The 14382-nt window shown below is 35.3% G+C and overlaps 2 protein-coding genes across 2 annotated transcripts; one reads left to right on the forward strand and one right to left on the reverse strand.

Annotated features, from left to right (window-relative positions):
- The first annotated feature begins 277 nt into the window (after positions 1 to 277).
- Positions 278 to 4137, forward strand: LOC107060338 (B3 domain-containing transcription factor FUS3). Its single transcript, XM_015308115.1, has 5 exons — positions 278 to 508; positions 3146 to 3235; positions 3308 to 3408; positions 3531 to 3600; positions 3814 to 4137. Exons 1-5 carry the CDS (start codon positions 278 to 280, stop codon positions 4135 to 4137), a joined length of 816 nt encoding a protein of 271 aa, XP_015163601.1.
- An 807-nt stretch (positions 4138 to 4944) lies between these two features.
- LOC102587640 (mitochondrial phosphate carrier protein 3, mitochondrial) lies at positions 4945 to 7988 on the reverse strand. Its single transcript, XM_006338668.2, has 6 exons — positions 7586 to 7988; positions 6805 to 7166; positions 6679 to 6722; positions 5703 to 5917; positions 5451 to 5575; positions 4945 to 5331 (listed from the first exon to the last, which is right to left on the reverse strand). The coding sequence occupies exons 1-6, from the start codon at positions 7862 to 7864 to the stop codon at positions 5271 to 5273; spliced, it is 1086 nt and encodes a 361-aa protein (XP_006338730.1). The 5' UTR covers positions 7865 to 7988; the 3' UTR covers positions 4945 to 5270.
- Between the last annotated feature and the right edge of the window lie 6394 nt (positions 7989 to 14382).

A 14382-nucleotide genomic window follows, 5' to 3' on the forward strand; every position in this document is an offset into this window, starting at 1 on the left:
CTTCCCTCGGAACACTTGCAAATTGAAGTTTCGACCGTTCACACTTAACAAAGACAAAGTGACAACTCCTTACCCACTAATATATAGTGAATGAATGAATCCAATTCCCGACTCCCAATGGATTGGCTCATCAACGTTGCACAAATGTCAGTTGAATTTGTGCAATGTAGTCATAATTGCACTATTCTCCCACCCACATTTCTCAATATCACTAAAAGAGAGGAAGAGAGCTTTTTTATTTTTATTTTTTACAGATTGAAGAAGCAAAGCATTGGTGATGGCGATGATGGAGATAACCGAGGCGTATGGAGTGATGGCAGATGGAAATAATATTGTTGTAGGGGACAACAACAACAACAGTATGATGAATCCTCCCACTCCCACTCCCACTCCCACTCCCACCAAAAGAAGTCGCAGCCAGAGGCGTAGGCGTTCTTCCCTCAACTTCACTTCCCTGGATTTTCTCTCACACGTGCCACCACCTCCTCCTCCTTTGCCCGCCGCACGTGTATGACCCTCTTTCTCTTTTTTCTTTTATTAATATTAATAATTTGATGCTTGAAATCATAACAATTTCTTAATTTTTGGGGGAAGACTAGAGTTTAATCTTTTCTTTTTTTGGGGTCCTTAGCTTACTCTATTTGGTACTTATAAAATAATAATAATAAAAGTAGAAATAATGTGTATGTATCGGATCGGATCGGACCCGACCCGACCATCACCTCACCTGTTAGCTGGAAAGAGCTTATATTCTTTACAACATCCCCCTCTACCTAGTCTATCTCACACTAACTTTTTTATGCTTAACTCTGTAAAAAGTATTGTAATTATTCCTATTTGAGTGTCATCGATCTCACAAAGATCTTAAAGTTACAAGACGTCTTAGCATATATTACTTGTTGTCTTTTGGTTGAAATACCATGTCATCGTGCTGTTCGAGGTTCATAATAAGTGAGCCAAAACAACTACAATATCCATTTATTATTTGTCAAACAAACGACGATCCTTTTCTTTTTCCAATACAAGTAGACATTGGATTGGCATGACTTATGAGGAAATTATATATTAAAAAGTCCTGATCAAAAATTGAGGAATGACTTTATGGGTCGATTGCAAAGGGCATAATACATAAGCATACTGGCCTCAATTGGCAAGTAAGCGCTTCAACTTTGAAAGTGTACGTGCATCTAGACATCTCAATTGACAACTAAACACACCAACTCATTGTGTCTCATTGACACTCGACACTCTAGATGATCATTTTGTAAGTTGGAGTGACACAATGGAGACAAATTGGAGTGTCTAGATGTGCATACTCAAAATTGGAGTGTTAACTTGCTAGCAAAGGCCAAGTTTGAATGTATGTTTATATACTGTGCCATTATAAAGCAATAACTAAGTAGACAACACTTGCAAGAAGGCATAATTAAACACCCAATCTAATCTCCTTGTTGTATGGAACATGACACATATACCATGAGTACACTTCAATTCCGACCTTGCTGTGTAAATTGCATCGCTAGAATGTAGCACATACCGCTACAAGCGCACCTCAACTCCAACTTGTTCGGATTAACTATATGGTTCTTCTATATTGTTCCATCATATCCCATTTCTTTCCAATACTTAGTACAATTTGTAAAACATGAATTCTCTTAAACTAGAGATTGTCTTGATCTCATACTTGTCCTTACACTAACATACAAACTTCAGAGCAAACTATAAGTATAAGAATAATGTTATTTCACATATTGGACTCATGAGAGACCAATAGGCTTAACAAATGTAATAGAAACCAACATAAACTACACATGTTGGCACTTGTTAAATTGTATCATTAGATATGTATTGGGTAGTGGGTGAAAGATATTGACAACTATGGTGCAATTATAATGCCTAAAGTGGCCGGTGTACTATCAATAATGCACTTACCTCCTCACCATGACCCAAGAAAATTCAAAATCGCATGAGTAATGTGTATTGACATATGGACTCATATGATACATATAGGATTTAACATAAATAGAAAACAACATAAACTACTCATGTTGGGGCTTGTTAAATTGTATCATTAGATATGCATTGTTGGGCGAAAGATGTTGATAACTATAGTGTAGATATAATGGCAAAGGTAGTCGGCTTGATATCAATTAATGCACTTCTCTAGCTCCATGCTTTGTGAGTTGTGCCATTATTAGTGAAAACTTGAATAGCATGAGTGAAGTCATCTAAGGTCTAAGATTTATTTGAAGGAGTGCAAATAGAGAAATATCTTCTATTATATTATTTTTTTTGGAAATCCATAGCTGTCAATATATCAGCCAAATTAGAATCTAAATATAATGAGAGGCTATAAGAACTTTATTCGGGAAATAGCTAAGATGTTATAGTTGTGTTCTTACATGATACTACTTACTACAGGACTGTAAGTCATAAGTAGCATCTATAGATCTTGCTGCCCACCTAAACGGTAGGTGTGTGACGTTTTTTGTGCACCTATCCCAAAGAAAGAAGAACGAATGATATGCTTCCCTGCCAATCATGGTTTTACCACTTGTTCCTGATGGATTGGGCTTATGGTCATTTTCTCTGTGCTCATAGACTTAGTTACCATGTTAATTAAGAAATTAACTTCTAAGGAACATTGTCTACCAATCTAATTCAACTACTTTGCGACCTGACTGAGTTCATCTGTTGAATTTGATTATAAGATTTTCTTAGTACTGTGAAGATCATTCAAGTAAAAAGGTGTTCCTTAATGGCAGTTGGAAGTCAGAAATTTCATCCACTGACCTGTTGTCACATCTGTTTGAGGAATTTGGAAATAGTTGGATTCCCATCAATGAATAAGGAAAAATATGAAATACCTAGCTAGCTTAATTATATATCCGGCCGGCCAGTCCACAAAGGAGCAAAAAACCTATATGCAATAATTTGTGGGATATAGGTATGATGCTTTATATGTAAAAGACAATGAAGCTGAAAATTTAATCATTCTATTGAAGCAAACTAACATTTTGGTCATCTATCCTTGGCAATGTAGTTCATTTGATACCCTCTCTTTCTGGTAAACAAACAATACATTACATTTTCCTCTGGACCATCTCTTGAGATCACACATTAATAAGTGTTGTTTATGCTTCAGGTACTTGAACCAACAGGGTTCAGATTTCTCTTTGACAAGCAGCTCCAGAACAGTGATGTCAGCTCCCTGAGAAGAATCGTTGTGCCCAAGGTGATATGCATTTAGAAACATTTGTTTTTAGTATACATTGAAGTAACATTTCTATGCTGTGGTTAATTTCAGAAAGCAGCTGAGCGATATCTTCCAGCTCTTGAGATCAAAGAAGGGTTTCCCATCACAATGGATGACATGGATGGTATCCATGTTTGGAGTTTCAGATACAGGTGGGAGGTCGCCTTTTAACTTTCCAAGTTTACTTGACGGAGTGATGTTTTGTAAGTCATGTACGTAGATTCAAGTGTCAAGACCAGAATATAATTTGATGAAGTTACTCTATGTTTTATAGGTACTGGCCAAATAACAGCAGCCGAATGTATGTGCTTGAAAATACTGGTGAGATCTCCACAGCTTTCCAAGTATATTTACTACTTTGCTAAAAACAGTTGGATTTGAAACTTGCATTGATGGTCAGGTGACTTTGTCCAAACACATGAATTGCGCCAAGGAGACTACTTTGCACTCCACTACAATGATCAAAAGCAGATTTATGTAAGCTTGCTCTTTGGTGTGGCGTAGTTTACTTTGAAGTAGTTTGTCAAAGGCTATATATGGATATGTTTTGTGTATAGGGCATTGAAGCGAGGAAAGCTGGAAGTGGAGCCGTATTCCGTGGTTATGAAGCGGAGGACGTGATTTTAACTGATTATGCACAGGCTGCAGATGATGGGAATGGAGCGATTATTATGAATGAACCAGAAATGGATATGTCCAGCTTTTACTTCCCTGCAATGGACAACGAGATGGGCATGTCCTTCATTTATGATACCAGCTTCTGGAACGAGCCTGCCTTCGATTTTGTAGGGGGTCCTATGACCTATTACTCAACTAATGTGTATCCAATGCCAAGCTTTGGGTCCATTGAAGACAGCTTCAGTGTTGATGATTTCTACTGAAGACATACTACTAATCCCATGCTGCCTTGTAATCTAATGCATACTCTTACCAGTAGCGTTTTGAAGCAAAAAGCTGATACTCCAGCTACTAGCACAAGAAACTTTACTAGTAAGTTAAGGTTTCTGTTTTGACTCTCTACTTTCTTAGGTTGGCTTTTGTTAGTTTGGTCAAAAACTCTTTACTAATAAGCTGGTGGAGACTTTAGAAAAGGAAAAATATGAAATAAAAAAAAGGCGCTTACTTCATTTAGCACTAAAATGTGTTTGATGTTTGTCTCGTCTAATTAAATTTTTTTACTCAAATGGCAGGCACCCAATTATTTTTACAAGTTACTCATGTCTTGTAGTTTTTTGTCACTCGAGCTTTTTTGTCTTAGAGAGGAGTTTTTTCATAATTTTGTTTTGTTTGGTTCAAGGTAGGAAAATTCTATCAATAAGTTATTGTGGCGAACTAGTTTTCTACATCTCACAGCTCATTTTCTGTTCTATGTGCTAGCAGCTAACAAGATTCTTTAAGTTGATTATAATTGTTCATTTTTTTCCTTTTGGTGCAAGTAAATATTGCTTCAAAAACTGATTACGCTATTCAGACGGGGAATAGCACAAGAAATGACAATAAGAACCTACAGATTAGGTGCAGGATAAAACGATAACAGGGATAGGGTGGGTATAAGGATCCCTGCCTGCCAGAGTCGCAAAACAAACTCATATAACAGTGGGAATTAGAGAAGGGATTAACCAAAATCATTCTTCAGCTGTGGCTCCGGAAAGTTTTTTTTAAAAAACATATTTTGGTACATTGGACAGTTAAAATGGACAGAGCAAACATATAGCCTCAAATATACTTGTTATTCCCATCTCGAATGGGAAAAGCTTAGCATCAAATTGATTTTGTATCTATTCTAACAAAAAAGACATCCGCAATGCTTAAGTTTTAGGGGAACTCCCCCTCTCCAAAATCTCAAAATCAGAGAAATATAAAATTGTAAAGATTGTTGAGCGAAAGAACACTCTCCAGCTTACTACGAAAGAGCACTAAAGAAACATCTGCAATCTATGTTTATTGTTTAATCTGGAGGAAGTCTTCTCTTTACTACTTTTAAACTTAGTGAAGAATTAATTTGTTCTCAATCCTACACCTTCGCAACCTCAGAGTCAGCAGGTACAACAGGAGCAACACCACCAGTTGTTGGCCTACAAATCGAGTCAGAAAAAATGAAGCAAACATAAAAATTAATATCTTAAAGTAGACTGATACAGGAAAAGCAGACAGGTTTAGAATGTCCAGTTATGAGTTAGAAGAAGACACTTACAGCCCAACAAAAACCTTGAAAGCATCATAGATTCCCCATTGAGCACCAGTAAGAGTTCCAATCATGACAATACGTAGAGGTAGACCACGGGTAAAGAGACCCAATACTCCTATCTTCTTTACGGCCTGAGGACATAGTTTTTTTGTTAAAAACAAACGGGGGGTGTCACATGGCGGATTAATGGCTTGAGGACATATAAGAAAATTGAAGGGGAAGAGAAAGAGATGGTCCAACAAACTACTAAATGCTTACATCACCAACAGTTGCACCCTTCGCATTGTTGAGGAATGAGACAAGATTGTCAGCAGGATGGGATACAATAGCACAGAAGACACCAGCTATATATCCACCAGCAAAACTAATACCAAGTTGCATAGATTTGCTGCACTCATTTTTAGGCTTTGGGACTGCATGCTTGTAGATCATCTCCACAATAGTCTCAAAGGACGCAAACTTCATCATTGTATCTGCAATTTTAGATGTTTAATTCTTAATGTCCAATAAATAATAACTAAACCAAGGTCACTATTAAAAGAACAACAGCACAACCAAATATGAACTAATAAAACAAATACACAGTGGTGTGATAAAATAGGCATTAGGTGAATTACCAACACCACTCAAATTTATCCATCCTCTAGAGCCTTAGCAACCAATAGCAGAAAAAACATCATGACATGGAGGACCCAGCCCCTTAATATGTACTGTATTACTTTATATCACAGAGGCCAGAGCTAGATTTCTTACATTCACCTAACTAAAGGGAAGCCATTACCAGAACAAGAAAGAGAGAATAATTTCCATCAGCAATGACAATTAATAACTGTTGCATCCAAACATAAGCCCTCATCCAGCCATTTTACACTCCCAAACATTCTGGGGCCTAGAACCCAATTATAAATAAGTTGACTGACGCAATATAATAAAACAGACAAGGAGAAAATAATCTCTATTTGTTCTATTTAACACAGGAAGTAAGAGGCTATTTTGCTCAAACAACTATTCCAAACTAGCACAAGCTCTTTCTGAGGGTAGCGAGGTGAGGTTCGCATTTGGAGGTTTAATTGTTTTTTAAGACAGGTTCAACTAAACAACCATAGTCTTTATGAATTCTAGCAAACATAAAAAAACTTCACTCATTTGAGTAATCATACCCCTACTCATATAATTGAATTGCCCAAGTAATAAACAAGTTCTTCAATGATAATAAACAGATGGTTCCACTTACATGGAATCTGACGTCCCCAAAGAGGTACCAAACCTTTGTACAGGCTGCACAGATGTACCAAAATATAAAAATCTGTTCTATAAGGTACATATTAAGGAATGTGCAAAACAAAGATACATAGCATACCCCATGGGACCTTCAGATCTAACAAATTTCGGCAATCCATCTGACAATCCCCTAGCGAAACCAGGCTGTGTCTGAACACGAACCTTTACAGCTTCAAATGGGCAAAGAGCAATATCTGCAATCACTTCGGCAGATGCAGAACCAGCAAGGTATATCAGTGTTTTGTATTTTGCAGCATTTTCTGCTCCCGCAAGGTCAGAGTAGTACTTCTTGAAGAATTCATAGAATCCAAACTTGCATGCACCCTGAGCACTGTAACCTAACAGGGTAGGAACCCATCCCCTGAAGAATCCCCTGGGACCTTGCTCCTTAAGAAGGATGCCAAATCCAGATGATATACTCTTGTATTTCGCAGGGTCAATCTAGTAATTTATACAATTTCGGTCAGTTTAGATGCTTCATGACTAATGTAACGTAAGAAATAGAAACAATACAAGAAGATAAAGTTTCACTAGTGGGATTAGACTAGGTTTGTTGTTGTATAGTTTCAGAGATAAATACAATCCATCCTCCCATGGTCGAGAAAAGCAAAGGGGATAATAGAAGTTGCACTAAGATCTGAAACAATAATTTTCCAATTAAAATCTTAAATAAAATACAATAAGGCGTCTTCCTCTCCTCCATCACAGAGGAATGGCCATAACACTACATTAAAAATTTAGATCTAGAAGATGAGCAATAATATACAAGTCAGATCGGATATAGAGAGATAAATAGAAGAATGAGTTGAAATCGTGTGAGAAATGGACAGATCTGCAAATGAGATGAACACAATTTGTACCTGCATGTTACATTTGACGAGATCGAGTGGAGTGACAGCCATGTGAGTTAGACCACAACTGAGGATGCCACCGAAGGTACAGGCAGCGTAGAACTGCGGGGAGTACATCTCGATCTTACCAGGTTCGGTAGGTGCCGGAATAAGGAGGTTGTTGTTGGCAGGAGGCAAAACATTGGTGGTTTCTGGAACAGCAAGGGTTTTGGGAGTTAAAGAAGAAAAAGAAGACGTTGGGGAATAGAGAAAGCTTGGAAGAAGGGACTGACGGCGGGAGTTCTCCATTGACAGAGATCGAGATCGAGATCGAGATCGGAGAAGGCAAATGAAGAAACCTGAAAATCTCGTCTCGCTCTCCGAATACCTCCTTTTTCTCTTTCGACCTAAAACAATTTCCACTCTTTTATACTGCCCTGTCAACCATTCACTTTGCGTTATAATCACGGAGTGACCAATAATATCCCAATTTACCTTTATGACCCAAAACCTTTTTTTTAAAATCAAAGTAAATGAACCATCCGTCATGTTAGGGTTCGTTCCGCATGCAATATGAAATTAATCGTCATATAAAAATATAATATGAAGTTGAAATTTTGTTTCTACATATAATTTAGATATTTTTATGTCGTACGTTTTCTTAAACATAAAAAAAAAATTATAAGTTGTAAAAATTATTAAAATTGTCTCAAGTCTTTATACAATCTTACAAAATAAGCAAAAGTTTATAAAATCACATATTATACTATCACAAAGCTACTCTAAAAATTATAACATTTATGGGCAGTCTTCAATAAAAGAATAAAATTGAACACAAGTTGTAGTGTCTAGTCTTTAATATAATTCTTTCACATACTATGGACAGTTGAACTTGCATTTCTCTAGAGTCGTCAATATGGGCTAGGCCCGTTGGGTTAGCCTGGTTTAACCCGTGATTTGGTAGGGTTGGGTTACGATTTTTGGAGCCCATTTAAGAAAAAAACTTTTTAGCCCGGCCTGAATAAGCTTTTGTCGATTTGTAGGGCTTGAGAAAATATGGATAGGGCTGGCCCGTGGACCAAATAAAAATTAATTAAAAAATAAAAATAAAATAGAGTATTAAAAATGATAGGAGTCTACACTCAAAATTTGTTTAAAGTTTGATGGGCTATGATTTTTGGAGCCCATTTAAGAAAAAAACTTTTTAGCCCGGCCTGAATAAGCTTTTGTCGATTTGTAGGGCTTGAGAAAATATGGATAGGGCTGGCCCGTGGACCAAATAAAAATTAATTAAAAAATAAAAATAAAATAGAGTATTAAAAATGATAGGAGTCTACACTCAAAATTTGTTTAAAGTTTGAAATGTTACAATTTAAAAACAAATTATGTTTATAAAATATGTACTACATAAAATAAAGTTCCTAAAATTTCTAGGGAATCACTACATAGCCTATGAAATATTATCATAGTTTTTGTGTTTTATTATGATCATTGAAAAACAATTAGGTTAATATTTCTATTTAGCTATTTAGGTTTTTACTTGAAATCAAACTTAATAAATATTATATAGATAATTTTATCTGTGTATTTGATTAACAAGGAGTAACACTAGTCGATATTTATGATAATATTTTTAAATTATAATTTAATTAAAAAAATTATAAAAAATACACTTTTAAAAAAAAGAGTTGGCCCGGCAAAGCCCGTAGCCCACACACTTGTGGGCTGAGCCGATCATTTTTCTGGACCACGTAAAAAATGGGCTAGCCCGTCAAATTGCAAAGCCTGTATGGGGTGGACCAGCGCATATTGACAGTTCTATATTTCTCGATCATATAATTGAGAAGGTAAACCAACATTGTTAATTTTGAGTCATTTGTTGATCAATTTGGTTAGTAAATAAATTTTATAAAAAATAATTGAATTTGGTGGAATATAATGTCATGACCCGAGTCTACACCCTGGACGTGGCCAGCACTTAAGAACCATTGCTGGTCCCCAAGCAAACCCTCATCCTGGCTGACTACAAGCGGAAGACTAACTTAAGTATGCAAAAGCTTAAAACTGAATAAAATTCAATAAAGTCAACTTTTCAAAACTTTAACTCAAATGAACAACTTAGAATAAAAATAATATATTCAATTCACCATAAAATAGGCACTTAAGTCTTTAAAATATTTAATAAAATAAATGAATGATACAGACTTCTCAACTATACTGACTATCTATGAAGCCTCTAATTGATAAAGAGGGAAGTCGAGACAAGACCCACGATATCCTGACTAAACTGAAAAGTAAATGAAATCCTCTGAAAACAAGGAGGCTCACCATAGCTAACTTGAACTCCCGAATGTATCAACGAAGCTCTTGTTAATGATCCTGAATACATGTGTCTGCATCATGAGAAGATGCATGCCAAATGGCTCAGTACGTGGAATGTACAAGCATGTAAGGGAAATTCTAAAACATAAACATAAGCTTGAAACTTGATAAAAAGAAACATACTTACCTCTTCTCACACTTACTCAACTCAAGGATACTCAAAACTACCCAACCTACTCAACTCAGAAGTATTCAAGGATAAGATACTCAACTCAAAGATATGATATTCGACTCTGGGTACTTAACTCTGGATACTCAACTCAATATAAAGCAACAATACACATGCAATATATGGAAAGCTTTATAAAACAGTAAAACAACTTAGTTCGTTAAAGAAAATGCAATAACAAACTCAACTTTACTTATATAATAAAGTAATATAGTTTTTGTGAGAGTTTCTCTAACCGACAACCATCACTATGAGCCTAAGTCTCTAACCGACAGACTGTCACGTTGCCAATGACAGTCATATACCTTGCCATCGGTATAGAACCTGAACTACTAAGTGGATCCACTAGTCTATGCTAAAAGCATCTTAAGGAGTCATCTAAAAAGTATGATCCTTTACTACCCATGATGACTACATGATTTATGGAGACTTGAGTTATCTGAACTCGCATCCCCATATCGGTGCTCAATACTACTCCTAAAATATACTTAGCTCATATATTTGTAAAAAACAAAACTCTTTCTGTGATTTGAGATAATTGCTCAAAAACTTAGCTCAAAGGCTATCTTGGAAATAAAGGTTTCCTCTCTTGCTTTATTGTGAAAGCATTTACTTTTTAATTGAAAACTAGCCCAAAAGCTCTTTACTAAAAAACTAGCTCAAAGGCTCTTTACTGAAACACTAGCTCAAAGGCTCTTTTGAAAATCACAGTTTTCTGTTCTTATTTAAATGTGAAAACATTTTAAACACTTTTGAAAATACATAGTCCCCATATACTTTTGAAGAAATGAACTTCAACTTTACTCTTTACTGAACTCAAAACTTAAGTCTTAAAACAAAATTAAAACATTTGTAAAAGATTTCTTAAACTATGGTTCATGCCAGATTATGGACGTAAGCGACTCTATGCAAGATTTTCAATAACCATAGATAGATCTTAATACTTGAAATTCAAGAACTTCACTAATACTACTCATTTCAAGAATGCTCAACTCAGAGTTCATGCGGAATTATGAGCATGAACTACTCAACTCAATGACTCAAAGATACTTCTCATCTCAAGACTGTTCAACTTATAATGTTCATGCGAAATTATGAGCATGAAATATTCAACTTAAGGACTCAAAGATATTTCTCAAAAGAGATTAGGAACTCAACACTTACAGGCTTAGAACTTGAAAATACCACTTCTCTGAAGGATACTCAACTTACGACGTTCATGCGGAGTTATGGGCATGAAACAACTCGACTCGATGATCTTACAAAACAACATAGAACTCATGTATACAACTCTTCTCATTCTCTGACTTACTTTCTCAAAACTTAACTCAAATCGATGGTTGATCTCAAAGGATTCACAATTGAATTCAAAGACTTTCTTGAACTCTACTCTTAACTCTCTCTTGAATGTGAATTATGAATTCAAGAGTTATGGTTCATGATATGAAGGATCTAGGTGATAGTGTAGACTCATGAATACATTCTCCTCACTCTCATGCTTACTTACTCAAGGCTTGAAACAAAGTTATTAGAAGTTGTAGAAGACTCCTCAAAGGACTCAAAGGGACTTTCTCAACAAATGTTTGAGAGAGCTCTTAAGACTTGACTCTCAACTCTACCTTGAATGTGATTTATAAATTCAAGGTTTTGATTTGTGTTAGGAATGATCTCGTGATGTTTAGGAGTATTTTTAGATAGTTAAACATGAAAAACGATCAACAAATCACTGTCTGGAAGTAAGTCCACGACGCGGAGATGAATTAAAATAATTGATCGCGAAATAACTTTTGAGGTAGAGAGGTCAGTGACCTCTCTTCGACGCGAAGACAATTTTATGAAATGGGTATGCAGGTTCGCGACGCAGAGCCAAGTGCCAGATTTACCCGACTTTTTCCTTCTTCGTTTTCTAACCCCAAATCGCCTAAATTCGATTCTTTTGCTCAACTTTTCTTTAGATTCAGATAACCGTCACATGTACACAAGAATCTAACTCTAACCCCTCTATAAATAGACACATTAACTACAAGAACTCCTCAATCTCAGCCCAATTCAAGAACGAAAGCAAATTCATGAATACATAACAAGAACATCAAAGCTTCAACTTTTAGAACGAATTTAAAGCTGAAATTAACATGATTGGCGTGTGGGTGAACAAACCCAACACTATGGAAGCTCACAAACCTGAAAGAACCATCTTCTTGAAGCAACTTGAAGAAAACCCTTTGAAGAAGAACCCTAGCCTTAGTGTTTCTTGAATCCCTTCAGCGTAGAATTTTTGAAGTGGATGAGAGAGTTTTTATTTGAGAAAACTGATTTTCTACACGTTTAGGGCAATTTAGATGACCTCCTAAGGGTTTTTAGGACTAAAATACCCCTAAATAAATAATTAAAACGAGCTGGGAGTCGGAAAGATCTTTCATCAGGCAGTGATGTCCGTGTTGGCTCCGCGACGGAGCTATCGCGGAGCTGCTGCCAGGTTTGCGCAACGTTAGTAAAACCCTCATAACTTTTTACTTAAAGCTCGGAATTGAGCAAACTTGGTGGCGTTGGAAATATAATTCGAAGAACTTTCCTAAGGTATCTAGTAGCACACCTAAATCATCCTGGTCTAGGAGTTATGGTCGTTTGAAGTCGACCCAAAACTCATACTTAGCTTAACTTGCAAAATTTCATATTTTGCTATTTCCAATTCGATTCTTTTTGGAACTCAAGATGCTATGTCTAGTGACCTTAACACTCACGAAATTTTAAATTCCTTGCAAAACTCTCACTCACTACGAAGAACGGTTCTAGTCTTAGCTCAAAAATTTTCTGGGGTGTTACATATAAATGATAAAGTAGGAATTGATTTGCAGTAATAATAAATTTTATGTTGGTAAGAATATAAATGGTTTAAAAAGTAATGATATGAATTATAAATTTTATTTACATATGAAATAAGTTGTTAGTAGATATAAATGTGAGGTTGTTTTTACTAAATATAAACTTGTGGGTCAATTTTTGTATATGAAAAATCCTAATCATGATTTTTAGAGAATTGAAATTTCATCTCATGATATTGAAATTATGAGATGAAATCAACGTGGTATTGCATGTCCAAAATGCTTCATCTCATAATTTCATATCGCAATGAAATCACATATCCAAACACCTATTTAGTGTTACTAAAATTGTAATTCGTAATTAGAATTTTACCAATCATCACTCTTTACGTGAATATAATTGTTTCTCCTTTTCATATGCAACCTACCTAAATGGCTAAATATCACATGGATCAATTAATATGACAAATAAATGAAATAGCTAATTTGGAGAAATTTAAGCTTGAATTGAAAAGTGAAATAGTCATAAACACAGGACCAAAAATTAGGGAAGAAAAATTAGTACTGGCGAGAAGTTAAATATACTAGTTAGAACTGTCAAAAAGGGTCGGCCCAGCCCCACTCGGCCCAAGACTCACGGGCCAAGGAATTTGAAGCTAGGCGGGCTGACCCTTCATTCGGAAGGGCCTGAAAATGCTCAACCCAACCGAACCCTAGAAGGGCTGAGAATTGGGGCGGACTAGCTTTTTTTTTTCTTTTTTTTCTTATCAAACTTATAATTCTATAAGGGTAAATCACATAAATATGCAATAATAAGAAAATATTTACCATCTATGGCAATATAATATTTCTAAGTTGATATAGCAATTATTTAGAATTAAAAAATTGTACAGTGAAAGCCTCTCTATCTCGCTTCTTTCCCTCTTTCTCTGCCATTTTTTCTCTTCCTTCTCTTCTTCTTTTTCTTTGAAATTTTCATTTAAAGAAATATCTTCAAATCAGTTTTTTCCCATATATCGCAATTTCACCCAAAAATACGATAAGAATCATGTGCTCAAGCAATAATTTCAAATCTCTAAAATCACAGCATCAAGAGTTCACCATTGATGGTCATTATAAAACTTCAAATTTTGAATTCATTATTTAAATTTTATGAATTTGTGATTAGTTTAAATAGGTTGTCCCTACAAATAATTAAAAATATCATTTGGAGTTTATTTCTCAATTTTAACAGGGTTTGGTTAAGTTTAGAATTGATTTTAGGAGAAATATTAGATTGAAGCTCGAAAAATATGAAGTTTACGGAACTGTATCTCAATTGTATTAAAGTTGTATTATATATGTTTCATAACTGTATTAAAATTGAATTAAATCATGAATAATACATTTATAATACATATTGCAAATTTCACTTCCTTTTTAGTGATATCAACTAAAATAATTTAGGTAACACA

The sequence above is a fragment of the Solanum tuberosum genome, unplaced genomic scaffold (assembly GCF_000226075.1).
Source record: "Solanum tuberosum cultivar DM 1-3 516 R44 unplaced genomic scaffold, SolTub_3.0 scf00004, whole genome shotgun sequence".
Taxonomy (NCBI): domain Eukaryota; kingdom Viridiplantae; phylum Streptophyta; class Magnoliopsida; order Solanales; family Solanaceae; genus Solanum; species Solanum tuberosum.

What these genes read in the sequence shown, in the direction of transcription:
- LOC107060338 (XM_015308115.1), top strand. Translation starts at nt 278, where the DNA reads ATGGCGATGATGGAGATAACCGAGGCGTATGGAGTGATGGCAGATGGA. An exon ending in GTTTGGAGTTTCAGATACAG is followed by an intron (nt 3,409 to 3,530) that starts GTGGGAGGTCGC and finishes TATGTTTTATAG; the next exon opens with GTACTGGCCAAATAACAGCA. An exon ending in AGATCTCCACAGCTTTCCAA is followed by an intron (nt 3,601 to 3,813) that starts GTATATTTACTA and finishes TTTTGTGTATAG; the next exon opens with GGCATTGAAGCGAGGAAAGC.
- LOC102587640 (XM_006338668.2), bottom strand. Translation starts at nt 7,864, where the DNA reads ATGGAGAACTCCCGCCGTCAGTCCCTTCTTCCAAGCTTTCTCTATTCC. An exon ending in TCGTCAAATGTAACATGCAG is followed by an intron (nt 7,167 to 7,585) that starts GTACAAATTGTG and finishes ATAAATTACTAG; the next exon opens with ATTGACCCTGCGAAATACAA. An exon ending in AGATCTGAAGGTCCCATGGG is followed by an intron (nt 6,723 to 6,804) that starts GTATGCTATGTA and finishes ACATCTGTGCAG; the next exon opens with CCTGTACAAAGGTTTGGTAC.